At 51.6% G+C, this 27,676-nt stretch overlaps 1 protein-coding gene across 5 annotated transcripts in view; it reads left to right on the plus strand.

Moving 5' to 3' along the window:
• The window catches only part of CLCN3 (chloride voltage-gated channel 3), a 158,790-nt gene that overhangs the window by 41,145 nt on the left and 89,969 nt on the right, over positions 1-27,676 (plus strand). The window contains exon 1 of one of the 5 annotated variants that reach the window (XM_073577243.1): positions 19,112-19,393. The exons of 3 other annotated variants lie outside the window; for them this stretch is intronic. In XM_073577243.1, coding sequence (XP_073433344.1) covers positions 19,315-19,393 — 79 coding nt within the window. In that variant the 5' untranslated portion in view covers positions 19,112-19,314. Of the gene's footprint in view, positions 1-19,111; positions 19,394-27,676 lie in introns of those variants that run through there. One more of the 5 variants, XM_073577260.1, reaches the window with a different exon arrangement.

Genomic DNA, 27,676 nt, shown 5'->3' on the forward strand with positions numbered 1-27,676 from the left:
TCCCTTCGATTCCCAACCTACTCTCCCAAGGCCCTTTTTGTTCCACCTCCAAGTGGACAGCTTACACTTGACGGCGTTGAATTTGAAAGGCAGCTACTAAGATCAAGAGGGTTTTCCGAAACACTAATTGCTACGCTCCTACAGAGCAGGAAGCAGTCAACTACTCAGATTTATGCAAGAATATGGAAAAATTTCTGCAGTTCCATACAACCCCTCATACCACAGAAATCCCATTAGTTCCTATCTTGGAATTTCTACAAAAAGGGAAAGACTTAGGGCTAGCAGTAAACAAGCTGAAGGTCCAAGTTGTCCGCATTAGGGGCACTGTATGGCCACAATATAGCAGGGAATAAGTGGGTATCACAATTTATTACAGCTTGCGAACGATCGGCTCCTGTTCACATACCTGCAATCCCTCCGTGGGACCTAAATTTGGTCTTAGACGCCCTAACGGAAGCCCCCTTCGAACCAATAGACACAATATCTCTAAAATATTTGTCACTCAAGACAGCCATCTTGGTAGCACTAACGTCTGCTAGGAGGGTGAGCGACATCCAAGCTCTATCCATAGACCCGCCCTTTTTTCAGATATACCAGGATAGTTTGATATTAAAACCAGACCCCCCTCATACCTTCCTAAGGTATCAACAAAATTCCATAGATCTCAAGAGATACTCCCCTCGACCTTCTTTAGAGATCCCTCCACTCCTGAGGAGCAGAAATTCCACACCTTGGATGTTAGAAGAACTGTCCTAAAATACATTGAGAGGTCCAGGGGCTGGAGGCAGTTCATATATTTTCAGGGCTGTAAAAAAGGGTACGGAGTCACGAAGAGCACCTTATCCCGATGGATTAGGGATGCCATCCGTTTAGCCTACTCCGCGAGAAGTGAAGATCCTCCGGAGAACATCAGAGCGCATTCTACCAGAGCAATGGAATCCTCCTGGGCCGAGAGGGGAGACGTTCCAATCGAAGCCATATGTAAGGCGGCAATTTGGTCAACCCCTTCTACCTTCCATAATCACTATAGACTTGACCTTTCATCAACTTCTGACCTAAGCTTTGGCAGAACTGTCCTTGGCACGGTGGTCCCACCCAGGTGATGGTCTCTGGAATCTCTCCAGTGGGTGCTGTCGTGGCGAAGGGTAAAAAGCCGGATTACTTACCGGTAATGCTCTTTTAATGAGTCCACAACAGCACCCGCTCACTTCCCTCCCTATCAAGATATCAATAGCAATAAATACACCACATATTAAAGTGTATCTCCTAAAGATGAATAAGTAAATTTGGAAATGCAAAGACATTGCCTAACTCTTGGCGGTCCTCCTGGTACTCTGAAATACAAAACTGAGGAGGAAAGGCCGACCGCTCCCTTTTATCTTTCTGTAGGGTTTCCTGTTCCAAAGGGGCGGGAGGACGCAGGATCGCCTGGTGTGACAGGTAAGTAGCGACCCCCGTCCCCAGCCATGTCGCTAGTGAGATCTGCCTGTGTGGCAGCTCACTAGCGACCACTTAGCGATGTACCAGCGATCCTGACCGCGTCATATCGCTGGTCGGGATCGCTGGTACATCGCTAAGTGTGACAGTACCTTTAATCATTGATAAAGATGTTGAACAATACAACGTCCAGGACAGAACCCTGTGGTACCCCACTTGAGACATTCCTCCAACTGGATGTGCAGCCATTTATGACCACTCTTTGGGTCTGATCACGAAGCCAGTTATGAATCCACCTGACAGTTGCCTTGTCCATTCCATACTTACCGTATATACTCGCGTATAAGCCGAGATTTTCAGCCCATTTTGTGCAGCTGAAAGTCCCCCTCTCGGCTTATATGCGAGTCATATACACCAGGGGGTCGGCGTGTCTCTGCAGCCCCCCTGCTTGTCCCACGGTATCAGGGGCTTGCCTTCAGCGGTCATGTGGTACCGCTCATTAAAGACATGAATATGCGCATATTCATGTCTTTAATGAGCGGTATCACATGACCGCTGAAGGCAGGCGCCGGAGACTGTGGGAGAACGGGGCTGCAGAGACGCGCCGGGGGGGTGAGTATATGCAATATTCACCTGTCCCCGTTCCCACGCTGCTCACCGCTGCCTGCCGCGTCCTCTGTCAGTGATGTTCAGGTCAGAAGGCGCGGTGACATTGTTAGTGCGCGCCGCTCCCTCTGCTGCCTGAACGTCACTGACAGACGACGTGGCAGGCAGCGGTGAGCAGTGTGGGAACGGGGACAGGTGAATATCTCAGGTGCAGGGTCCTGAGCCAGCAGCGACACCGGCACCTGGCCCCCAGCGACGGAGAGGTGTTTTTTTTTTTTTTGTTATTTGCTGCAGCATATGGGGATTATTCTATGGAGCATCTTATGGGGGTATTCTATGGAGCATCTTATGGGGCAGCATATTCTATGGAGTATCATATGGGGCCATAACAGTTATGGAGTAGCATATGGGGCATATTATTCTATGGAGCATCTTATGAGGCCCATCATGAACTGTATGGAGCATTATATGGGGCTCATGATTCAATATGGATAATCGAAAACATTTAACCTACTGATGTCTCAATTAATTTTACTTTTATTGGTATCTATTTTTTTTATTTTTGAAATTTACCAGTAGCTGCTGCATTTTCCACCCTAGGCTTATACACAAGTCAATACGTTTTCCCAGTTTTTTGTGGCAAAATTATGGAGGTCGGCTTATACGCGAGTATATACGGTAGTCATTTTTTCAATAAGGATTTTCATTTGTCAAATGCTTTGCTGAAGTCAAGATATACTATATCTACAGCATTTCTCTGATCCCACACCTTAAGGACTAATTTTTTGTGTGAAATTGCAGCAGTTTTTTACAATCAGATTTTTTACAAATATTTTTCAAATGATTGCAACCACAGGGAACATCTCCCCGAATAAATCACAAGCAGAAACCAAAAAGATGATAACCCCTTCCCTTCCAGAACACAACTCCTGGAAATGTTTTTATATTGGAAGATTAAAGAGTATCTTCTGTATGCCATATTTAGCAATTTGAGAATATACAATAAGACAAAGAGTAATTCCTCTGATTCAACGCGTAAACAAATTAGACAGCTTCTTTTTTTTTTCAAACAATATATAAAAAGAACAGTTAATATAGTGAAATAAGTTATTCAATCCTCTATATGTCCTATTCTGTCTCTTACCTGTTCCCAGCTGGTCTGTGATTACTGGGCTTGTCATTGAACACAGTGGGAATACCCGCTCTGCCAATCACTGGCTGATGCTTGTCTGTAGCGGCATCTATCGCATACGCAGTGTGCAGGTGAAGCCGCGGCCAGTACATTCCAGTCTGCACATGCATCAGATGACACTGGAGCTGTGTTCATGCTAAGGCTGTGTGCACACGCTGCGGATTCACCTGCTGGTTTTTTCCCGCGGAACCGCAGGTAAAACCGCAGGTAAAGTGACCTGCGGTTTTGCTGCGGTTTGGCCTGCGGTTTCACACCGCTACTATGTTAAAGGTGTGAAACCGCAGCAGAATCTGCAGAAATAATTGACATGCTGCGGGAAAAAAAACGCAGCAAAACCGCGCGGAAAAAAACGCAGCATGAGCACAGCGGTTTTGAAAACCCATAGGGTTACATGGTACTGTACCATGTCTGCGGAACTGCTGCAGTTCCACAGGGCCAAAACCGCCACGGAACCGCAGCAAAAACTGCAGCGTGTGCACATAGCCTAATTTTCTATGTTATTCTGTATCTGTACAAATATCAACAGGTATCATTCTACCTGTTAGGCAGGGTTCACGCTGTAAAAATATATGCGACTGAGAATCTATTTTAATCATCTGAATATGATTGTATTGGCGGCACATAGATTTCTGCACGTTTTATTCAGATGAATGGGATAGTTGCAGAACAAAAATCTTCAGTTTGGGAATATAACCTTTCTACTGTGAATAACTGGTTGGTGGCAGTTTGGGGGGCCTAAAACCTTCTGCGTGTGTCTTCTTTAAGAAGGTTCCTGTTTTCTTTCACCAGAAGGGGTCAGCTTTGCCTCATTGCAAATTGTCTCTTCAGAGAGGAAGAGGACTAGAACTCTAGCGCCACCTATAGGAAGTCGCAATCCTAAAAGACAGTATCGACCCTTTAATGAGCCTTGTCATGACATAGGATAAAAGCCAAAGCCAGAATCTCAATTTGCAGACACTGTTCCGGGTTCCTGACCTTCATCAGTGCAGTGTGAGAACTTGTTTGCCTGGGTGAGAGGCATCTGACTGGGATCCAAGGGGTAACGTTTGTCCTTGTAGAGAGTGGCATGTCAATCATGCTGCGATGAAGAGACTTTGCCTAATTTTCACAGCATTGAATGATATTGCCAATAGGCCTCCTCAGCTTCTCATCCTGCTTTTAACAAATAAAAATAAAAAACAACAAAGATAGGCATTCTCAATGTCTTATGCCCCTCCCCACCCCAACCCTTTCTCCAAAAAAGGCATGGTCATTCAGGGCTTGTGCACGTGGGTCCTTTTCGCAGTGGACCTAAGGCAGCGGAAAAGTCACAGCTGTTGCTGAGCTACTGTTATTCAACTGCATTTTAGGGTATATGCACACGCTGTGAATTCTGCTGCGTTTCCGCAGCGTTTTTGGCCCTGCGGAAACGCAGCAGATTTTGCTGCGTTGTACAGTACCTTTATTTCCTATGGAAATAAACGCTGTGCACATGCTGTGGATTTTTCCGAGCGGTTTACAATCCGCAGCATGTCAATTCTTTTGTGCAGAAACGCTGCGGTTTCACACCTCATCTATTATGAGGTGTAAAACCGCAGATAAACCGCAGGACTTTAGTCCTGCGGATTTATCTGCGGTTTTCACTACAAAATCAGCAGAGCCAAAAAACTCCGTGTGCACATAGCCTTACAGAAAGTGGAATCCACAGCAGCTTTAGCAGTGTACATTGACATACTGCAGATTTCAGATTGGCAGCTCTGGTTGATTTGACATCTCGTACACCTTGTTTATATAATCTGGAATATGAATTCTTAGTGCATATGCTAAAGGCTCATCCACACAATCATCAGACAATCGGGCAATCTTTGGGTCCGGCTATGCCTGTGTGTGCTTTTAACCCCTTTACCCCCGAGGGTGGTTTGCATGTTAATGACCGGGCCAATTTTTACAATTCTGACCACTGTCCCTTTTTATAAGGTAATAATTCTGGAACGCTTCCATGGATCCTGGTGATTCTGACTTTTTCTCGTGACATATTGTACTTCATTAAAGTGGTAAAATTTCATTGATATAACTTGCGTTTATTTGTGGGAAAAAAACGGAAATTTGGGGGAAAATATTGAAAATTTTGCAATTTTCCAAATTTGCATTTTCATGCCCTTAAATCACAGATATGGCACACAAAATACTTAATAAATAACATTTCCCACATGTTTACTTTACATCAGCACAATGTTGGAACCAAAATTTTTTATTTTCGTTAGGAAGTTATAAGGGTTAAAATTTGACCAGCGATTTCTCATTTATACAACACCGTTTTTTCTTTTAGGGATCACATCACATTTGAAGTCACTTTGAGGGGTCTATATGATAAAAAACACCCAAAAGTGACACCATTCTAAAAACTGCACCCCTCAAGGTGCTCGAAACCACATTCAAGAAGTTTATTAACCCTTCAGGTGCTCCACAGGAATTTTTTGAATGTTTAAAAATAAATGAACATTTAACTGTTTTTCACAAAAAAAATTACTTTATGTCCAATTTTTTTTTTATTTTACCAATGGTAACAGGAGAAACTGGACTGCAAAAGTTATTGTGCAATTTGTCCTGCGTACGCGAATAGCCCATATGTGGGAGGGAGCCACTGTTTCGGCGCATGGCAGAGCTCTGAAGGGAAGGAGCGCCGTTTGGGTTTTTCATCGCAAAATTGGCTGGAATTGAGATCGGACGCCATGTCGCGTATGGAAAGCCCCTGATGTGCCTAAACAGTGGAAACCCCTCTCAAATGACACCATTTTGAAAACTAGACCTCCCCCCCCCCCACCAAGGAACTTATCTAGATGTGTGGTGAGCACTTTGAACCCCCCAGGGCTTCAGACGTTTATAACGTTCAGCCGTAAAATTAAAAAATCATATATTTTTTTCCACAAAAATGATCTTTTCACCCCCAATTTGTATTTTCCCAAGGGAAACAGGACCCCAAAAGTTATTGGGCAATTTGTCCTGAGTATGCTGATACAGTAGTTTTCTCCCACATATGGCCTATTAGCGTACTCAGGACAAATTTCCCGGCATTACACAAGCATGTGTCCCACATTACCCATGCCCTGAACAATGCTGTTATTTGAAACGTCCACCTAACCACAGACACGTGGGCAAGTGCTTGTGGGCCGGGACGCTACATCTTGCTGATGGCACACTGGTTTAACATAGTGGAAGCCGGGACCCAGAGGGACCTTGGGATGGAATACGTCCTCCCGACGCCGAGGATTGCGGGCCCTACGTCAATCAGGGTTGCCCCACAGTCAACAGCTCCTGCACCTCCTCCTCCATTTCCTAAATGACCACATCAGTCACAAGCTAGAAGCACTGCCTCAGTCAAGCGTCAACAGGCTGTACTGAAGCCAATATTCTTAGGTGACAAACTGCACAATGCTGAAGAGTTGTGGACAGCTCTGAAAGAGCAGGCAGATGTGTGGCTGACACCGCTGAACCTACAGCCAGGCATGGTCATGCGTGACAATGGCAGGAGCCTGGTGGCGTCTCTGAGGCGAGGCGAGCTCACACACATACCAAGCCTGGCCCATGTGCTTAACCTCGTTGTTCAATGGTTTCTCAAAACCTACCCATAGGACGTCGGTATTCAGTTCAAACTCCACATAAGACCTCAGGAGTGGACTCGGATGTCAGACATATGTACCGTCCTATAAAACTTTGAGGAGTCCACCAAGATGGTGAGCATCGATGACGCCATAACTAGCGTCACCATCCCACTTCTCTGTCTTCTGAAATGCTCTCGGCTCACAATCAGAGTTGGCATTACAGGCTGAGCACGATGAGATGGAGCAAGGAAGCATACAGGGTGATACACACAACCCAGCCTCATCTCTTCCCAATGTGGATTGGTTGACAATGAGGAAGAGGAGGAGGAAGAATAGGAGCTACTTTCATGCACTATAGACAGTACTACAAGTACAACTGTCATACTGTCTGTTCAGCGTGGATGGCCTGAGGACAGGAAGGAGGAGAGCATGGTTGCTCGTCCTCTTGGTGAGGACACGGAAGTCTTGCCTGTTAGAAGTCTGCCACGCATGGCTGACTTTATGTTGCGCTGCCTTTCCTGTGACCCTTGTATTGTTAAAATTTTGGCTGACGGTCATTACTGGTTGGTGATACTTCTAGACCCATGCTACAAGGAGAACTTTGAATCTCTTCCAGAGGCAGACAGGGGTACTAAAATAGTGCAGTACCAGAAGGCCCTTGTTGCGGAATTATTAAAAAAAAAAAAAAAAAAAAAAAAAAATCCCATCTGAAAACGCTGGCGGCAGATGTCACAGTTTGTTGGACAACCAAGGAGTACAGACGAGAAAGACAACTCCAATTCAGCAGAGGAGGGAACACTGGCAAAGTTCTGGGAGAGTTTTCTCAGACCCTCCCATCGCAGTGACCCTGAGGCGCTGGGTACTCTCACAAGGAGTACAAAGTTTTGGAAGATGGTGAGGGATTACCTTGCTGACCGTACCAACATTCTCAGTGATTCCTCTGTGCCTTTTAAATATTGGGTCTCAAAGCTGGATACGTGGCATGATCTGGCTCTCTATGCCTTGGAGGTCCTGGCCTGTCCTGCCGCTAGCATTATGTTACAGTGCGTCTTTAGTGCCGCTGGTGGAATTATAACTGATAAGTGCACCCGCCTGTCGACTGAAAATGCTGACTCTTATAAAAATGAACAAGGGCTGGATTGGGCCAGACTTCTCTACACCACCGCATGATAACAGTGAAACATAACCTCAAATCCAGTGTCTTTTTCTGGAAGGTATATTCCCATGCACCTCTTCACACCCACACATGAGTATACGCTTCCTGATTTTGGCAATTTTGCTTTTATCCTTCTCATCATCATCCACCACCACTAGATCACCATGGTGACCGCTGTCCGTGATGCAAAAGCCACTAGAAATTTTTGCAAGGGTGTTTATGATGCTCGTTCCAAAAATGATTACACTCTATGTTGGTGTCTCCCCCCAGGGGAAAATGTTTTTCAGCCTATACACTTAGTTTATGGGCATTACAAGTATAGGAGACCTGCTCCTTTAAACTGGGAAAACACTTGTAGCAGGCCATCCTCCACGTCTCTTCCGTCACCATCACTAGATCACCAGGGTAATTGTGGTCAATGATGCAACAGCCACTATAGTTTTTTTGCAAAGGTGTTTATGATGGCCGTAAAAAATATTTACACAGTAGGTTGACGTGTACCTCCACAGTGGAAAATGTTTGTCAGCCCATACACTTAGGCTGTGTGCACACGCTGCGGAAAAGGTGCGGATTCATCCGCGCGGATTTTGTACAATCCGCAGGTGAAACCGCAGGTCAAAAGACCTGCGGTTTTACCTGCGGATTGCTCTGCGGTTTTGCCCTGCGGTTTTTCATCTCCTCAATGGAGGAGATGGCAAACCGCAGGAGAATCCGCAGAAAGAATTGACATGTCAATTCTTTCTGCGGATTGAAAACCGCAGATAATCCGCGCGGAAAATTCCGCACCGTCTGCACTGCGGTTTTTGATTCCCATAGGGAATCATTGTACTGTACACCGCAGCAAAAACTGCTGCGGGTCCGCAGCGGCCAAAACCGCTGCGGAACCGCAGCAAAATCCGCAGCGTGTGCACACAGCCTTAGTTTATGGGCATTACAAATATAGGAGACCCGCTCCTGTAAATTGGAAAAACATTTTTCGGAGACCATCCTCCACACTTCTTTCTTGGGGGATTGGAGTGTGTGCAGATTTTGGGCAGACCTTTTGTATTCACTTCATGGGCAAGCTTTAGGTGACCTTAAAAAAACAGAATGGGAACTTTGGTTTCATGTGGCCATCCAGTATCTATGTTCAAAGGCTTATTGGGGTGTGTAACTTTTGGTGCAGGGCAGACCTTGCATTCAATGCATAAGTAAATAGTATGGGAGTACCAAATGAATACTTGGAACTTTGGTTGCATGTTGTCATCCATGACGTCTGTTCAATGGGTTGTTGGGGTGCGTCCCAATTTTGGGCAGCCCTGCCACTCACTGTATACACAATAATATAAGGGACCCAATATTTAATAATGTGAACAACAGAGCATAGCCGGCTGATGGCTCTCTAAGAATAACGTGGGCCGACTGCTGGCCCTATAAAAATACTTTGACTTTCAGAGTCCCTCCTTCATAAATAAAACAGGATGTGTCTAATGATATGTCACACACCACATGGCCAAATAATGTTGTAAACTGCTAAAGTGACATTTCCCAGTGAATGCATTTGTCTTGGTTGAAAGCAATTGTAACGTTGAAAAACGCATCAAAACCGCCCAACTTGTGGAGGATCATTTTTGTTTTGAGTTATTTTGCGTTATATAAAAGTCAATACCCTGGAAAAGATGTTCCTTAACGTATTTCCCTGGAAAATCCATTTTGGTTTCGTTTTTGTATGTTTTAGTGTGCGGCTGTATAAGTGGCGTCACACTCTGGCAACATTGGTCACAGCAGTGACCTGGGAGTCAGAAATGCTTCCAGGGGTCTTCATCAATGATGTCCCCATGTCAATTGAGCATTATTTCCATCATTTTCAGACTTTTTAGATTTTAAAAAGGACCCAGTAAAAATACTCGGTTTTGCCACAGACTTACATTGGTTTCGTTGCTGCTTGGGTTCAGCACCCCAGTATTCCAATTTGCTCGACCTGAGCAATGAGCACTCGAGCATTTTTAGGGTACGTGCACACGCTGCGGATTGGTCTGCAGATTCATCTGCACGGATTTTGCAAAATCCGCAGATAAATCCGCAAGTCAAAAGACCTGCAGATTATTCTGCGGTTTGGCCCTGCGGTTTCACCATCTCCACAATGGAGGAGATAGGAAACCGCTGCGGAATCCGCAGAAAGAATTGACATGTCAATTCTTTCTGCGGCTTAGAAACCGCAGATAATCCGTGCGGAAAACTCTGCAGCGTCTGCACTGCGGTTTCCATTTCCCATAGGGAATAATGGTACTGTACACCGCAGCCAAATCCGCTCGCTCATCACTAATGGCTACCACATCTAAAGGTACCTAGACTTCTCTGAGCCAACTAGGAACCTGTCCACTTAGGGGGTGTGTAAGCACTATGGAATAATTGGTTGTGATGTGCCTGATTAATTTTGGTTAAGGTTTGAGATATCTTCTCATAATCTCTTAACATCCAGACGTTACAGACCTCCTTCATGTAGTCTGTATAATTTTGTATCAGCCGATTAATGACAATGATGAGAGGCGATGTGTACAGTGTTTAATGTGCGGTGAGCGGCAGTTTGTATGTTGTATAATGTGTAGTGAGGGGCTGTGTACAGTGTATAAATGTGCGGTGATGGGCAGTGTGCACAGTGTATAATGTGTAGTGAATAGAGTTTAGCGACTTTGGTCGGATCGGGTTTCGTGAAACCTGAATGAAACAAAATTTGAGTCGGATGAAACTGGTCCGACTAGGGCAAAATAAGTCGGAGTTTCGTCCGAAACCCGACCCCAATGCAAGTCAATGGGGAATAAAAGTCGGCATTGAGTAGATGAATGTCATCCGACTCAAATTTTGTTTCATTCGGGTTTCACGAAACCCGATCCGACCAAAGTCTCTCAACTCTAGTAGTGAGGGGTCGTGTGCACGACGTATAATGTGCGGTGAGGGACGGTGTATAGAGTATAATGTGCGCTGTGTATGAAGGGCAGGGTGTATGGTGTATAAAATGTGCGATGAGGGGTCTGTGTGTACGGTGTAATGTGCTGTGATGGGCCATGTGTACGGTGTATAATGTGTAGTGAATATAGAGTAGAATGTGCGGTGTGTACGGTGTATTATGTGCGGTGAGTGGTGGTGTATAGAGTGCGCTGTGTATGAGGGGTGGTGTGGACAGTGTATAATGTGCGGTGTGTACAGTGTATAATGGGCGGGGGGTGTATAATATGCTGTGCGGTGGATGAGGGGCAGTGAGTAATTTGCTGTGCAGTGTATAGTGGGCGGATGTATAATTGGCGGGATGTACGGTGTGTGTGGTGAGGGGCGGGGTGTACGCTGTGTGGTGTATGATGGGCGGGGTGTACTGTGTGTGTGGTGAGGGGCGGGGGTGTACGGAGTGTGTGCGGGGAGGGGTGTGCACGGTGTGTGGTGAGGGGCGGGGGTGTACGTAGTGTGTGTGGTGAGGGGCGGGGTGTGTACTGTGTGTGAGGGGCGGGGGTGTACGTAGTGTGTGTGTGGTGAGGGGCGGGGTGTGTACTGTGTGTGGTGAGGGGGGGTGTACGGAGTGTGTGTGTGGTGAGGGGTGTGGTGAGGGGAGGGGGTGTATGGAGTGTGTGTGTGGTGAGGGGCGGGGTGTGTGGTGAGGGGCGGGGTGTGTGGTGAGGGGCGGGGTGTGAGGGGCGGGGTGTGTACGGTGTGTGTGTGTGTGTGGTGAGGGGCGGGGGGTGTACGGTGTGTGTGTTTGTGGTGAGGGGCGGGGGGTGTGAGGGGCGGGGTGTACGGTGTGTGTTTGTGGTGAGGGGCGGTGTGTGTGTGGTGAGGGGTGTACGGTGTGTGTGCGGTGAGGGGCGGGGTGTATGGTGTGTGGCGAGGGGTGTACGGTGTGTGCGGTGAGGGGCAGGGTGTATGGTGTGTGGTGAGGGTCGGGGTGTACGGAGTGTGTGTGTGTGTGTGTGTGGTGAGGGGCGGGGTGTACGGTGTGTGTGGTGAGGGGCGGGGTGTACGGTGTGTGTGGTGAGGGGCGGGGTGTACGGAGTGTGTGTGGTGAGGGGCGGGGTGTACGGAGTGTGTGTGTGATGAGGGACGGGGTGTACGGTGTGTGTGTGATGAGGGACGGGGTGTACGGAGTGTGTGGTGAGGGGAGGGGTGTGTACGGTGTGTGTGGTGAGGGGCGGGGTGTGTACGTTGAGGGGCGGGTGTGTACGGAGTGTGTACGGTGAGGGGCGGGGGTGTACGGAGTGTGTGTGTGGTGAGGGGCGGGGTGTGTATGGTGAGGGGCGGGGGTGTACGGAGTGTGTGTGGTGAGGGGCGGGGGTGTACGGAGTGTGTGTGTGTGTGTGTGTGTGTGGGGCGGGGTGTACGGAGTGTGTGTGTGGTGAGGGGCGGGGTGTGTACGGAGTGTGTGTGGTGAGGGGCGGGGTGTGTACGGAGTGTGTGTGTGGTGAGGGGCGGGGTGTGTATGGTGAGGGGCGGGGTGTACGGAGTGTGTGTGTGGTGAGGGGCGGGGTGTACGGAGTGTGTGTGTGTGGTGAGTGGCGGGGGTGTACGGAGTGTGTGTGTGGTGAGGGGAGGGGTGTGTACGGAGTGTGTGTGTGGTGAGGGGCGGGGTGTGTATGGTGAGGGGCGGGGTGTACGGAGTGTGTGTGTGGTGAGGGGCGGGGTGTACGGAGTGTGTGTGTGTGGTGAGTGGCGGGGGTGTACGGAGTGTGTGTGTGGTGAGGGGAGGGGTGTGTACGGAGTGTGTGTGTGGTGAGGGGCGGGGTGTGTACGGAGTGTGTGTGTGGTGAGGGGCGGGGTGTGTACGGAGTGTGTGTGGTGAGGGGCGGGGTGTGTACGGAGTGTGTGTGTGGTGAGTGGCGGGGGTGTACGGAGTGTGTGTGTGGTGAGGGGCGGGGTGTGTACGGAGTGTGTGTGGTGAGGGGCGGGGTGTGTACGGAGTGTGTGTGTGTGGTGAGGGCAGGGTGTGTACGGAGTGTGTGTGTGGTGAGGGGCGGGGTGTGTACGGAGTGTGTGTGTGGTGAGGGGCGGGGTGTGTACGGTGTGTGTGGTGAGGGGCGTACGGAGTGTGTGGTGAGGAGCGGGGGTGTACGGAGTGTGTGAGGGGCGGGGGTGTACGGAGTGTGTGTGGTGAGGGGCGGGGTGTACGGAGTGTGTGTGTGGTGAGGGGTGTGGTGAGGGGAGGGGGTGTATGGAGTGTGTGTGTGGTGAGGGGCGGGGTGTGTGGTGAGGGGCGGGGTGTGTGGTGAGGGGCGGGGTGTGTACGGTGTGTGTGTGGTGAGGGGCGGGGGGTGTACAGTGTGTGTGTTTGTGGTAAGGGGCGGGGGGTGTGAGGGGCGGGGTGTACGGTGTGTGTTTGTGGTGAGGGGCGGTGTGTGTGTGGTGAGGGGTGTGCGGTGAGGGGCGGGGTGTATGGTGTGTGGCGAGGGGTGTACGGTGTGTGTGCGGTGAGGGGCAGGGTGTATGGTGTGTGGTGAGGGTCGGGGTGTACGGAGTGTGTGTGTGTGGTGAGGGGCGGGGTGTACGGTGTGTGTGGTGAGGGGCGGGGTGTACGGTGTGTGTGGTGAGGGGCGGGGTGTACGGTGTGTGTGTGGTGAGGGGCGGGGTGTACGGAGTGTGTGTGGTGAGGGGCGGGGTGTACGGAGTGTGTGTGTGATGAGGGACGGGGTGTACGGTGTGTGTGTGATGAGGGACGGGGTGTACGGAGTGTGTGGTGAGGGGAGGGGTGTGTACGGTGTGTGTGGTGAGGGGCGGGTGTGTACGGAGTGTGTACGGTGAGGGGCGGGGGTGTACGGAGTGTGTGTGTGGTGAGGGGCGGGGTGTGTATGGTGAGGGGCGGGGGTGTACGGAGTGTGTGTGTGTGTGAGGGGCGGGGTGTACGGAGTGTGTGTGTGAGGGGCGGGGTGTACGGAGTGTGTGTGTGGTGAGGGGCGGGGTGTACGGAGTGTGTGTGTGTGGTGAGTGGCGGGGTGTGTACGGAGTGTGTGTGTGTGTGGTGAGTGGCGGGGGTGTACGGAGTGTGTGTGTGGTGAGGGGCGGGGTGTGTACGGAGTGTGTGTGGTGAGGGGCGGGGTGTGTATGGAGTGTGTGTGTGGTGAGGGGCGGGGTGTGTACGGAGTGTGTGTGTGGTGAGGGGCGGGGTGTGTACGGAGTGTGTGTGTGGTGAGGGGCGGGGTGTACGGAGTGTGTGTGTGTGTGTGGTGAGGGGCGGGGTGTGTACGGAGTGTGTGGTGAGCGGGGGTGTACGGAGTGTGTGGTGAGCGGGGGTGTACGGAGTGTGTGAGGGGCGGGGGTGTACGGAGTGTGTGGTGAGGGGCGGGGTGTACGGAGTGTGTGTGGTGAGGGGCGGGGGTGTACGGAGTGTGTGTGGTGAGGGGCGGGGGGTGTACGGTGTGTGTGATGAGTGGCGGGGGTGTACGGTGTGTGTGGTGAGGGGCGGGGTGTGTGTGGTGAGGGGCGGGCTGTACGGTGTGTGTGTGGTGAGGGGCGGGGGTGTACGGAGTGTGTGTGTGTGGTGAGGGGCGGGGGTGTACGGAGTGTGTGTGTGTGTGGTGAGTGGCGGGGTGTGTACGGTGAGGGGCGGGGTGTACGATGTGTGTGGTGAGGGGCGGGGTGTACGGAGTGTGTGTGTGGTGAGGGGCGGGGGTGTACGGAGTGTGTGTGGTGAGGGGCGGGGGTGTACGGAGTGTGTGTGGTGAGGGGCGGGGGTGTACGGAGTGTGTGTGGTGAGGGGCGGGGTGTACGGTGTGTACGGTGAGGGGCGGGGTGTGTACGGTGAGGGGCGGGGTGTACGGTGTGGGGCGGGGTGTACGGTGTGTGTGTGTGTGGTGAGGGGCGGGGTGTACGGAGTGTGTGTGGTGAGGGGCGGGGTGTGTACGGAGTGTGTGTGGTGAGGGGCGGGGTGTGTACGGTGTGTGGGGTGAGGGGCGGGGTGTGTACGGTGTGTGGGGTGAGGGGCGTGGTGTAGGAGTGTGTGTGGGGTGAGGGGCGGGGTGTGTACGGTGTGTGTGGTGAGGGGCGGGGTGTACGAGTGTGTGTGGGGTGAGGGGCGGGGTGTACGAGTGTGTGTGGGGTGAGGGGCGGGGTGTACGGAGTGTGGGTGGGGTGAGGGGCGGGGTGTGTACGGTGTGTGTGGTGAGGGGCAGGGTGTGTACGGTGTGTGTGGTGAGGGGCGGGGTGTGTACGGTGAGGGGCGGGGGTGTACAGAATGTGTGTGTGGTGAGGGGCGGGGTGTACGGTGTGTGTGGTGTGAGGGGGTGTACGGAGTGTGTGTGGTGAGGGGCGGGGGTGTGTACGGTGTGTGTGGTGAGGGGCGGGGGGGTGTACGGAGTGTGTGTGTGGTGAGGGGCGGGGGGGTGTACGGTGTGTGTGGTGAGGGGCGGGGGGGTGTACGGAGTGTGTGTGTGGTGAGGGGCGGGGGGGTGTACGGTGTGTGTGGTGAGGGGCGGGGGGGTGTACGGAGTGTGTGTGTGGTGAGGGGCGGGGTGTGTACGGTGTGTGGTGAGGGGCGGGGTGTGTACGGTGAGGGGCGGGGGTGTACGGAGTGTGTGTGGTGAGGGGTGGGGGTGTACGGAGTGTGTGTGTGTGTGGTGAGTGGCGGGGGTGTACGGAGTGTGTGTGTGGTGAGTGGCGGGGGTGTACGGAGTGTGTGTGTGGTGAGGGGCGGGGTGTGTACGGAGTGTGTGTGTGGTGAGGGGCGGGGTGTACGGAGTGTGTGTGTGTGGTGAGGGGCGGGGTGTACGGAGTGTGTGTGTGGTGAGGGGCGGGGTGTGTACGGAGTGTGTGTGTGGTGAGGGGCAGGGTGTGTATGGTGAGGGGCGGGGGTTACGGAGTGTGTGTGTGGTGAGGGGCGGGGTGTGTACGGTGTGTGTGGTGAGGGGCGGGGTGTGTACGGTGAGGGGCGGGGGTGTACGGAGTGTGTGGTGAGGGGCGGGGGTGTACGGAGTGTGTGGTGAGGGGCGGGGTGTGTACGGAGTGTGTGTGGTGAGGGGCAGGGGTGTACGGAGTGTGTGTGGTGAGGGGCGGGGGTGTACGGAGTGTGTGTGGTGAGGGGCGGGGGTGTACGGAGTGTGTGTGGTGAGGGGCGGGGGTGTACGGAGTGTGTGTGGTGAGGGGCGGGGGTGTACGGAGTGTGTGTGTGGTGAGGGGCGGGGGTGTACGGAGTGTGTGTGTGGTGAGGGGCGGGGGTGTACGGAGTGTGTGTGTGGTGAGGGGCGGGGGTGTACGGAGTGTGTGTGTGGTGAGGGGCGGGGGTGTACGGAGTGTGTGTGTGTGGTGAGGGGCGGGGTGTGTACGGAGTGTGTGTGGTGAGTGGCGGGTGTGTACGGTGTGTGTGGTGAGGGGCTGGGTGTGTACGGTGTGTGTGTGTGTGTGTGGTGAGGGGCAGGGTGTGTACGGTGAGGGGCGGGGGTGTACAGAGTGTGTGTGTGGTGTGTGGTGAGGGGGTGTACGGAGTGTGTGTGGTGAGGGGCGGGGGTGTGTACGGTGTGTGTGGTGAGGGGCGGGGGGGTGTACGGTGTGTGTGGTGAGGGGCGGGGGGGTGTACGGTGTGAGGGGCGGGGGGTGTACAGAGTGTGTGTGTGGTGAGGGGCGGGGTGTGTACGGAGTGTGGTGAGGGGAGGGGTGTGTACGGAGTGTGGTGAGGGGAGGGGTGTGTACGGTGTGTGTGGTGAGGGGCGGGGTGTGTACGTTGAGGGGTGGGTGTGTACGGAGTGTGTACGGTGAGGGGCGGGGGTGTACGGAGTGTGTGTGTGGTGAGGGGCGGGGTGTGTATGGTGAGGGGCGGGGGTGTACGGAGTGTGTGTGGTGAGGGGCGGGGGTGTACGGAGTGTGTGTGTGTGAGGGGCGGGGTGTACGGAGTGTGTGTGTGTGAGGGGCGGGGTGTACGGAGTGTGTGTGTGGTGAGGGGCGGGGTGTGTACGGAGTGTGTGTGTGTGGTGAGGGGCGGGGTGTGTACGGAGTGTGTGTGGTGAGGGGCGGGGTGTGTACGGAGTGTGTGTGGTGAGGGGCGGAGTGTGTACGGAGTGTGTGTGTGGTGAGGGGCGGGGTGTGTACGGAGTGTGTGTGGTGAGGGGCGGGGTGTACGGAGTGTGTGTGGTGAGGGGCGGGGTGTGTACGGTGTGTGTGGTGAGGGGCGTACGGAGTGTGTGGTGAGGAGCGGGGGTGTACGGAGTGTGTGAGGGGCGGGGGTGTACGGAGTGTGTGTGGTGAGGGGCGGGGTGTACGGAGTGTGTGTGGTGAGGGGCGGGGGTGTACGGAGTGTGTGTGGTGAGGGGCGGGGGGTGTACGGAGTGTGTGGTGAGGGGCGGGGGGTGTACGGTGTGTGTGGTGAGTGGCGGGGGTGTACGGTGTGTGTGGTGAGGGGCGGGGTGTGTGTGGTGAGGGGCGGGCTGTACGGTGTGTGTGTGGTGAGGGGCGGGGGTGTACGGAGTGTGTGTGTGGTGAGGGGCGGGGGTGTACGGAGTGTGTGTGTGTGGTGAGGGGCGGGGTGTGTACGGTGAGGGGCGGGGTGTACGATGTGTGTGGTGAGGGGCGGGGTGTACGGAGTGTGTGTGTGTGGTGAGGGGCGGGGTGTACGGAGTGTGTGTGTGGTGAGGGGCGGGGGTGTACGGAGTGTGTGGTGAGGGGCGGGGGTGTACGGAGTGTGTGTGGTGAGGGGCGGGGGTGTACGGAGTGTGTGTGGTGAGGGGCGGGGTGTACGGTGTGGGGCGGGGTGTACGGAGTGTGTGTGGTGAGGGGCGGGGTGTGTACGGTGAGGGGCGGGGTGTACGGAGTGTGTGGTGAGGGGCGGGGGTGTACGGAGTGTGTGGTGAGGGGCGGGGTGTACGGTGAGGGGCGGGGTGTACGGAGTGTGTGTGGTGAGGGGCGGGGTGTGTACGGTGAGGGGCGGGGTGTACGGAGTGTGTGGTGAGGGGCGGGGGTGTACGGAGTGTGTGTGGTGAGGGGCGGGGTGTACGGTGAGGGGCGGGGTGTACGGTGTGGGGCGGGGTGTGTACGGTGAGGGGCGAGGTGTACGGAGTGTGTGTGTGGTGAGGGGCGGGGGTGTACGGAGTGTGTGTGGTGAGGGGCGGGGGGTGTACGGAGTGTGTGTGGTGAGGGGCGGGGGGTGTACGGAGTGTGTGTGGTGAGGGGCGGGGGTGTACGGTGTGTGTGGTGAGGGGCGGGGTGTGTGTGGTGAGGGGCGGGCTGTACGGTGTGTGTGTGGTGAGGGGCGGGGGTGTACGGAGTGTGTGTGTGGTGAGGGGCGGGGGTGTACGGAGTGTGTGTGTGTGGTGAGGGGCGGGGTGTGTACGGTGAGGGGCGGGGTGTACGATGTGTGTGGTGAGGGGCGGGGTGTACGGAGTGTGTGTGTGTGGTGAGGGGCGGGGTGTACGGAGTGTGTGTGTGGTGAGGGGCGGGGGTGTACGGAGTGTGTGTGGTGAGGGGCGGGGGTGTACGGAGTGTGTGTGGTGAGGGGCGGGGGTGTACGGAGTGTGTGTGGTGAGGGGCGGGGTGTACGGTGTGGGGCGGGGTGTACGGAGTGTGTGTGGTGAGGGGCGGGGTGTGTACGGTGAGGGGCGGGGTGTACGGAGTGTGTGGTGAGGGGCGGGGGTGTACGGAGTGTGTGGTGAGGGGCGGGGTGTACGGTGAGGGGCGGGGTGTACGGAGTGTGTGTGGTGAGGGGCGGGGTGTGTACGGTGAGGGGCGGGGTGTACGGAGTGTGTGGTGAGGGGCGGGGGTGTACGGAGTGTGTGTGGTGAGGGGCGGGGGTGTACGGAGTGTGTGTGGTGAGGGGCGGGGGTGTACGGAGTGTGTGTGGTGAGGGGCGGGGTGTACGGTGTGGGGCGGGGTGTACGGAGTGTGTGTGGTGAGGGGCGGGGTGTGTACGGTGAGGGGCGGGGTGTACGGAGTGTGTGGTGAGGGGCGGGGGTGTACGGAGTGTGTGGTGAGGGGCGGGGTGTACGGTGAGGGGCGGGGTGTACGGAGTGTGTGTGGTGAGGGGCGGGGTGTGTACGGTGAGGGGCGGGGTGTACGGAGTGTGTGGTGAGGGGCGGGGGTGTACGGAGTGTGTGTGGTGAGGGGCGGGGTGTACGGTGTGGGGCGGGGTGTGTACGGTGAGGGGCGAGGTGTACGGAGTGTGTGTGTGGTGAGGGGCGGGGTGTACGGAGTGTGTGTGGTGAGGGGCGGGCTGTGACGCTCGTGTACTGGCTGCACTGGTTACGCCTGCTCCTCGCACACTCAGCAGCGCAGTGATCACGTGGTGACGTCACAGCGCAGTCACTGTGAGGAGGCAGCAGCACACTCGGGACGAGCGCCCACGGAACATGGCAGCTGTCCGGCCCTCTAACGCTTGATACCGCAGCTGTGACCGGTGGTAGAGCATGGAGGCCGCATCTGATCCGTACCTGCCATATGACGGCGGAGGAGACAGTATCCCGCTGCGGGAGCTCCATAAGAGAGGTATGTGGTGGCTGTGTGCTGCCGGTGTGTGCTACGTGTGTCCGCGGCTCCTCTCCCAGGAGGAGGAGTCCATTTTGTTGTCATACAGCCGTGTGCAGCCTGTGTAACGCTCGGTGTGTACGGAGCGGGGATGACATGGCGGCGGCTCCTGCGGGTGTGTGACGGTCATGCGGAGCCATACCATAGTTATAACGGTCGTGGTATAATGTACCAGTGTATGCTGACTGTGAGCCGTGCTGTGATTGGCTGCTACGGGCTGTGCATGAGGTAACTAATGAGCCAATCCTGGCCGCCGTTACATCCCCAGCACCAGTGTACAGGCGTATACCCCACAGTGAGATAAGGGCTGGTGGGCGGAGGCCCGGGCTACCGACCCTACCCCCAAAACGCCCATAGGGATACAGAGCCTTGTCAATTTTTGGTCTTTAGTAGTAAAACCATTGTTTGTATACATGGGATCAGGGTCGGACTGGAACACCTTGGGCCCACCAGAGAAAATCATTCTTGTGGCCCACTATATAGCTGCATAGAGATAAATACAAGACCGCCAATTGTGCAGTATAACACACTAATATCTGGGTATAATATAAGGTAGTACAAATCTTAATTATGTAGCTGGAGTTGGGGAAGCCCCCCCTCATAGAATATAATGTAGCCCCCTCATAGAATTAAAATGCAGCCATCTCATAGGGTATAATGCACCCCCTCATAGGGTGTAATGCTGCCCCCTCATAGGGTATAATGCACCCCCTCATAGGGTGTAATGCTGCCCCCTCATAGGGTGTAATGCTGCCCCCACTCATAGGGTATAGTGCCTCCCCCTCATAGGGTGTAGTGCCGCCGCCCCCTCATAGGGTATACCCCTCATAGTGTATAATGCTGCCCCCCTCATAGGGTATAGTGCTGCCCCCAATCAGGGGAATAATGCTGCCCCTCCTCATAGAGAATACAGTTGTGGCCAAAAGTATTGACACCCCTGCAATTCTGTCAAATAATACTCGGTTTCTTCCTGAAAATGATTGCAAACACAAATTCTTTGGTATTATTATCTTCATTTAATTTGTCTTAAATGAAAAAACACAAAAGAGAATGAAGCAAAAAGCAAAGCATTGATCATTTCACACACAACTCCAAAAATGGGCCAGACAAAAGTATTGGCACCCTCAGCCTAATACATGGTTGCACAACCTTTAGCCAAAATAACTGCGACCAACCGCTTCCGGTAACCATCAATGAGTTTCTTACAATGCTCTGCTGGAATTTTAGACCATTCTTTGGCAAACTGCTCTAGGTCCCTGATATTTGAAGGGTGCCTTCTCCAAACTGCCATTTTTAGATCTCTCCACAGGTGTTCTATGGGATTCAGGTCTGGACTCATTGCTGGCCACCTTAGAAGTCTCCAGTGCTTTCTCTCAAACCATTTTCTAGTGCTTTTTGAAGTGTTTTGGGTCATTGTCCTGCTGGACAACCCATGACCTCTGAAGGAGACCCACCTTTCTCACACTGGGCCCTACATTATGCTGCAAAATTTGTTGGTAGTCTTCAGACTTCATAATGCCATGCACACGGTCAAGCAGTCCAGTGCCAGAGGCAGCAAAGCAACCCCAAAACATCAGGGAACCTCCGCCATGTTTGACTGTAGGGACCGTGTTCTTTTCTTTGCCTCTTTTTTCTCTTGTAAACTCTGCCCAAAAAGCTCTACTTTTGTCTCATCTGACCAGAGAACATCCTTCCAAAACGTTTTAGGCTTTTTCAGGTAAGTTTTGGCAAACTCCAGCCTGCCTTTTTTATGTCTTGGGGTAAGAAGTGGGGTCTTCCTGGGTCTTCTACCATACAGTCCCTTTTCATTCAGATGCCGACGGATAGTACGGGTTGACACTGTTGTACCCTCGGACTACAGGGCAGCTTGAACTTGTTTGGATGTTAGTCGAGGTTCTTTATCCAACATCCGCACAATCTTGCGTTGAAATCTCTTGTCAATTTTTCTTTTCCGTCCACATCTAGGGAGGTTAGCCACAGTGCCATGGGCTTTAAACTTCTTGATGACACTGCGCACGGTAGACACAGGAACATTCAGGTCTTTGGAGATGGACTTGTAGCCTTGAGATTGCTCATGCTTCCTCACAATTTGGTTTCTCAAGTCCTCAGACAGTTCTTTGGTCTTCTTTCTTTTCTCCATGCTCAATGTGGTACACACAAGGACACAGGACAGAGGTTGAGTCAACTTTAATCCATGTCAACTGGCTGCAAGTGTGATTTAGTTATTGCCAACACCTGTTAGGTGCCACAGGTAAGTTACAGGTCCTGTTAATTACACAAATTGGAGAAGCATCACATGATTTTTCAAACAGTGCCAATACTTTTGTCCACCCTCTTTTTTTATGTTTGGTGTGGAATTATATCCAATTTGGCTTTAGGACAATTCTCTGTGTTTTTTCATTTAAGACAAATTAAATGAAGATAATAATACCAAAGAATGTGTTTGCAATCATTTTCAGGAAGAAACTGGGTATTATCTGACAGAATTGCAGGGGTGTCAATACTTTTGGCCACAACTGTAATGATATATATATAGAGAGAGTTAGATAGATATGGGATAAATAGATATAGAGATAGGTAGCTATAGAAAGATAGATATAGAGATAGATCGATGATAGATAGAGATAGCTATAGAGTGGGATAGAGAGATGGGTAGAGAGAGACATAATAGATATAGAAAGATATAGAGAGAGATAAAGATATAACAATACTCACCTCTCCTCCTCGCGCCCACGCTGATTCCGCCAGTCGGCTTCAGGGTCAGGTGCTGCCCCTTCTGCCAGACACACAGCGGGTGCGATGAAGTGACATCATCGCGCATCGGCTGTGAGCAGAGGGGACTGGTGGGAGACAGAACATCATCTGATGCTCTCTCTCCATTACAATTGAGGGTGGCGCCGGCCCTGATTTACAGTCGCATAGCCGCTTACTGGGCTGGGGGGCGGGGCCCCTGGGGGAGTGGAGACCGTGAAATGATATTCACTGCTTCCCACGCAGTGAATATTCATTTCTCTTTAGTAGCGGGGACAGGGGCTCCTGCCTCCTGTCCCCCACTGCTGCTCTGCTGGCATGGGCCCCCATAGCAGCTGCATGGTGTGTGATACACCACTGGCTGGGAGCCCCTGGACCAGCAGGGGCCCTAGGCAACTGCTGGCCCTGTATGCCAGCAGATGCCATGGCCCACTGGAGAATCCTCCGGTGGGCCAGTCCGACGCTGCATGGGTTGTGCCCCAGCCATTTCTGCAGTGTAAATATACCTGGACAGTAGTAATACCTCGGCCACGTACGTGATCTAGGTGGATCCGCCATCTTCAGTGCGCACACGCTGGTTGGCGTCCGGCCCCATATTAGTGGCCGTTAGGGGTTACATATAAATTGTATGACTGCTAGTTAAGGGGCTCAGCAGTGGCCTGTGTCCTAATAGTCACTGCATCCTGAGTGATATGCCACATAACGCTCCCCAGGGCTGTACCTGCCTTATGGGGGGATTGACTGTCACTTCTAGTCGGCTAGAAGATTCAGCTCCTCCACCAGCAATAAGACGTGGGTAGAAGAGACGTAAGAAAGAGAAGACGCGTGTCCCGGTCATCAGGGCCGGTCTCTACACTCCGATCTTGATGGAGCGCACACTGGAGTAAGATTCGCCTCACTCATTAGGGTATGTTTCCACGGGCCATATAGGCAGCGCTTTGGACACCGCTCCGCCCAAAGCTCTGCCCCCTTTTGTACACTCAGCGATTCCGCATGGGTTCATCCCTGTGCGTCTCCGCAAGATAAATAGACATGCTGCGAGCTATAAAGACTCACCACATGTGTATCCACCAGTCTGCCACCTGCATCTTTGAACGCATAGTGGAGCTGGATTTTCATAAAATCCCCTCCACTATGCTGTAACATTTGGACGCTGGGGTTGTACACAGCGTCGCATCCGCAGCGTTTACTGACCGTGGACACATACCCTTAGGGGCTTCATACTGAATGAATTTGGCGATTTCAGCTGCTGTGTTCCACCGCAGGTTATGTACTGCAGGCTGGGACTAGAGGACATTTGTCGTTATTTTTGTGATGTAAACCATGATGAATTTTCTGTCTGTGCTTGAAGGGAATTCGCATATAATCTGCGGCCACTACCTTTCAGGGCTTATCTACAACATTCTATAATGCTGTAGATAAGCCCCCGATTCAACCTGAAAGATAAAAACAAGTTTTGTTATACTCACCCTGGGGGGCTGTCCGGTCCGATGGGCATCGCAGGTTTGGGTCTGGCGCCTCCCATCTTCATACGATGACAGCCTCTTCCTTGCTTCCTGGCATGGCTCCTGCGCAGGCGTACTGATTTGCCCTGTTGAGGGCAGAGTAAAGTACTGCAGTGCGAAGGTGCTGGGGATCTCTGACCTTTCACGGCACCTTTGCACTGCAGTACTTTGTTCAACAGGGCAGATAAAGTGCGCCTGCACAGGAGCCGTGACAGAAGCAAGGAAGAGGATGTCATTACATGAAGATGGGAGGCGCTGGACCTGCAACACCCATCGGACCAGGACCGCCCCCGGGGGAGTATAATCTAACTTGTTTTTCTCATCTTTCAGGTTACATCTGGGGCTTATCTACAGCATTACAGAATCCTGTAGATAAGCCCCTAATGCCGGTGGCCGCAGCTTATATGTCAGAAAAATTCGCCCTCTCAAATATGTTTCAGCATTTCAAACAGTTTTGCCCAGAATGGTAGCTGAAATTGTTTTGTAAATCAGGGCTGTTGCGTTTATAGTGCCCATTTGTGATGCAGGAGCAAAACTTGTCTAAGGCTGGGTTCACATTGCGTTGCGGACAATGCGCTGACGGCATTCGTAACATGGCATCACTAACGCTATGTAACGGATGCGTTAACGCCGCCATTGCCCGCAATAAGTAGCGCATCCGAACGCGTGCCAAAATCGGCATGCATTTTTGAGGATGCGTTACTTCATGACGCACCCTCGAATGCGGTCTGCAGCGTCTGAGGGTACGTCGGGTCTAGTGCACAGCGAACGGACGCGTTCGCTGTGCGTAGACCTGTATGGGCTAATGCATGGTAACTTACTGCTACAATGCGTTAGCGTATACGTTAGCGCTATGGTCACAAATTATGTCAAAAGTGACGTCTGTGTTAGAGCATCCGTTAAACGGATTCCCCTAACGCAATGTGAACCTAGCCTAAGAGATCCAACTCACTCATTTGGCAGGGTACAGAATTGACTTCTGATTGACCCAATTTAGGGTGCTATATATGCCAGTATATTTTACAACTCTGCTTTAAAGCATCACTCCAGCGCTGCACCAGCCACCGTCTCATCTGTTCTCCGCACCTCTCCAGTCCGACCTGTGCAGTTTGTGACCTGTTGAATTTCTTCAGTGTTTAATGGGCCATCAGGAAGTCACAACTCCATATAAGTCTGAGAACCAGAACAAGGTTCTTGTAGACTTTGCATTAAGAGCCTTACCTCTGAGAGATGTTACAAAATGGCTGTGTAGGGCCGGAGTGGCACTGGGAACAGCTGAAGACAGCGGCTGGGCTGGTAATGATAGTTCTAAAGATCCTATCCCACGTGTAGTAGGTGTAATAGTAATATTAGAAAATGCCTCCAATTAGACATGTAATACAGTTCTCCTGATGAGCTATGTTGCTTACCTCGTGCAGGGCATTGCAGTATCTATGGTTAGAACCACTCATATAGTGACAGTTGCTAGTGGTCATAACCATGGATACCTAAGCAACTGCAATGCCCTGCACATGAGGAAAATGACATAGCTAATCAGGAGAATTGTATTACATGTCTAATTGGAGGTATTTCCTAACATTATTATTATTACACCTACTATGTATTTGGGATAGGATGTTAGAGATGGGAATACACCTTCAAGATTAGTAGCATCACTCCATCATAAGACTAAAAAAAAAATGCTTGAATGGTGGGCTATAATTATGAAATGTGCCATAATTGTTTTTATGCCCAGCATTTCTACATTAACAGCACATTTTGAAAAAAAGTTGCTTAATTTCTGCACTATAAACAGTGTAGAATATCAAGACAATACATTGAAAATGCAATAATCGCAGCAGATTGCTATTTGCATATTTTGTTTCAGACACCTGTAGAAAATGTGAAGCATTTTTGCTTGTGAGAACACGGCCTAAGGCTGTCTTGTCTAAGAAGAAAGAGGATTACTAAATGTCCGCAGTAGTGTTCTGCCCCATCCCCAGTACCTGTATATGCCCAGAAGACAGATGGGTGTGGAAAGTGTAGGAATATGTGAAAAGTGCTGGAATGTGCATAATCAGAATAACCTGCTTTGTACCGGGTGACCACACAAAGTCATGTGTATGGAATAAAGGCCGCAATCAAGGTGTAGCACAGTGAGCAATCATGCGGTCAGAGTCCATGAGGATGGGGGTTCAGACTTACTGATAAGGATGGTGTGTGCCCAGTATCCATATTATACAGCCACGTGATAGTCTTCTAATGCCACACAGATTAAATGTTCCAAATTTTCCTTTTCTGGTCATTTTGTGCATAGAAATTTTCACAGACTGTGGATGAGTTTTGGTCATGTCCATTATTGTACTATTGTATTTTCTGTGTGAAAGTAGGCTTATGTATTTCATGCATCCTGGATCCAAAACCACTTCACCATTGTGAAACTGCTCCAACCTGTGTGACCCAGGCTCTGAGCGGTGGATAAATCCTGCTGTGCGTATTTCTGGCCTCCTTCCTTTTCACATCATGTAGATTTGTGTGCTGGGCCTGGCCTGAAGGACTGGTTTGGGTAGTTTGTCTGGATCTATAAGCCAGAAAAACGTGAATTCTATAAAACATTTAATTAGTTTAGGTAAACTTTCGAAGACTTTTTTTCTCTTTAACCCATACTGCGCAGGGTCCAGTGGATGCTCGGCTGAGTAAAGGCCCTCTGATCTCTGCTGTTTAATTACTTTGTCATGATCATTATAAACGTTGGCATTTAAGGAGTTTGACAAAGGGATTGTCACCCCCATCAATGCACATGCAACATGATCACATGATGCTTGTGGGTTGCCATGGCAAATGGAAGCCCAGCATCAGTCGCCATGCCTGCCATGGCACAGAAACGTATTAGGCCCTGATGGGCTGCCTGTCTGTGTAGCTGTCGTATAACATTACAGTTCAGAAGTTTTGCAATATATTGTGAAAGTGATCAGTAAATAGTCTATTCAGGTTCCCAGGGACTCAAACATGTCCCATAAAGTGCGCTGTAAAACAAAAAGGAAAAAATACGCATAATTGGCATCAACACTTCTGTAATAGTTATCAGAAACAAAGCAAAATTGCTTCATTTTTTTTCTCATTACCTTAACTAAAAAGAAAAGCGCAATAAACACATGTTTATTATACTTGTCTATATTTCCCCCTTTCACATGTAAAGCGCCATGGAATAAATGGCGCTATATAAATGCATAATAATAATAAAAAGTAAAAAGTGCAAAGTGCAACTAAGGCTATGTACCATGAGTATTTGCTGCATTTTTGATGTTGCAGATTCTCTGCTTTGTGCACACGTATGCAGAAAATTCGTGACTGAAAACCGGACTCCTTCCCAGAAAACGCATGTTTTTGCGTGAAAAACGTGCGTTTTTTATGCGTTTTTTTTTCGGAGTGGCCCCATTCTCATACAATATAGCTAGAAATACGGAATTAATGAGCATGCTGCGTTTTTTACCGCAATGCATTTTTTTCTGCGAAAAAACGCATCAATATGCACAAAAAGTGCGGAATTCATTAAAATGAATGGGATGCTTCTTTTAAGCGTTTTTTAAGCGTTTTATTTGGTAAAAACGCGAAAAAAACGCTTACGTGTGCACATACCCTTAGGTAAATTAAGTTAATTTCGTTATGTTAAATTACTTTTTATGCAACCCAATGTGAAAACCACATAAAACTCTGTGCACCAAGAAGAGAAATTGACATGTTGCGATGCTGAACAGTCAATCACAGCCTCTTTCATAGTTTCAGCCAAGCATCGGCGAAAACCTCTCAGATTGGAGAGATCGACGATCACATCGATTGCGCCAATCACAGGGCACAGCCGCGGTGTTGCCGCGCTGTGCCCTGCCGGGATCGGCCTAGGATCGGTGTTGTAAGAGCACCGAACCTAGGCCGGTGGCTAGGGAAAGGCCTGCAGCTGCTGATTGGTGTGATCAGTGTAATCGTCGATCACACCTGCTGTGCCCTGTCA

The sequence above is a fragment of the Dendrobates tinctorius genome, unplaced genomic scaffold (assembly GCF_039654945.1).
Source record: "Dendrobates tinctorius isolate UK_male_01 unplaced genomic scaffold, ASM3965494v1 ptg000008l, whole genome shotgun sequence".
In the NCBI taxonomy this organism is placed as follows: domain Eukaryota; kingdom Metazoa; phylum Chordata; class Amphibia; order Anura; family Dendrobatidae; genus Dendrobates; species Dendrobates tinctorius.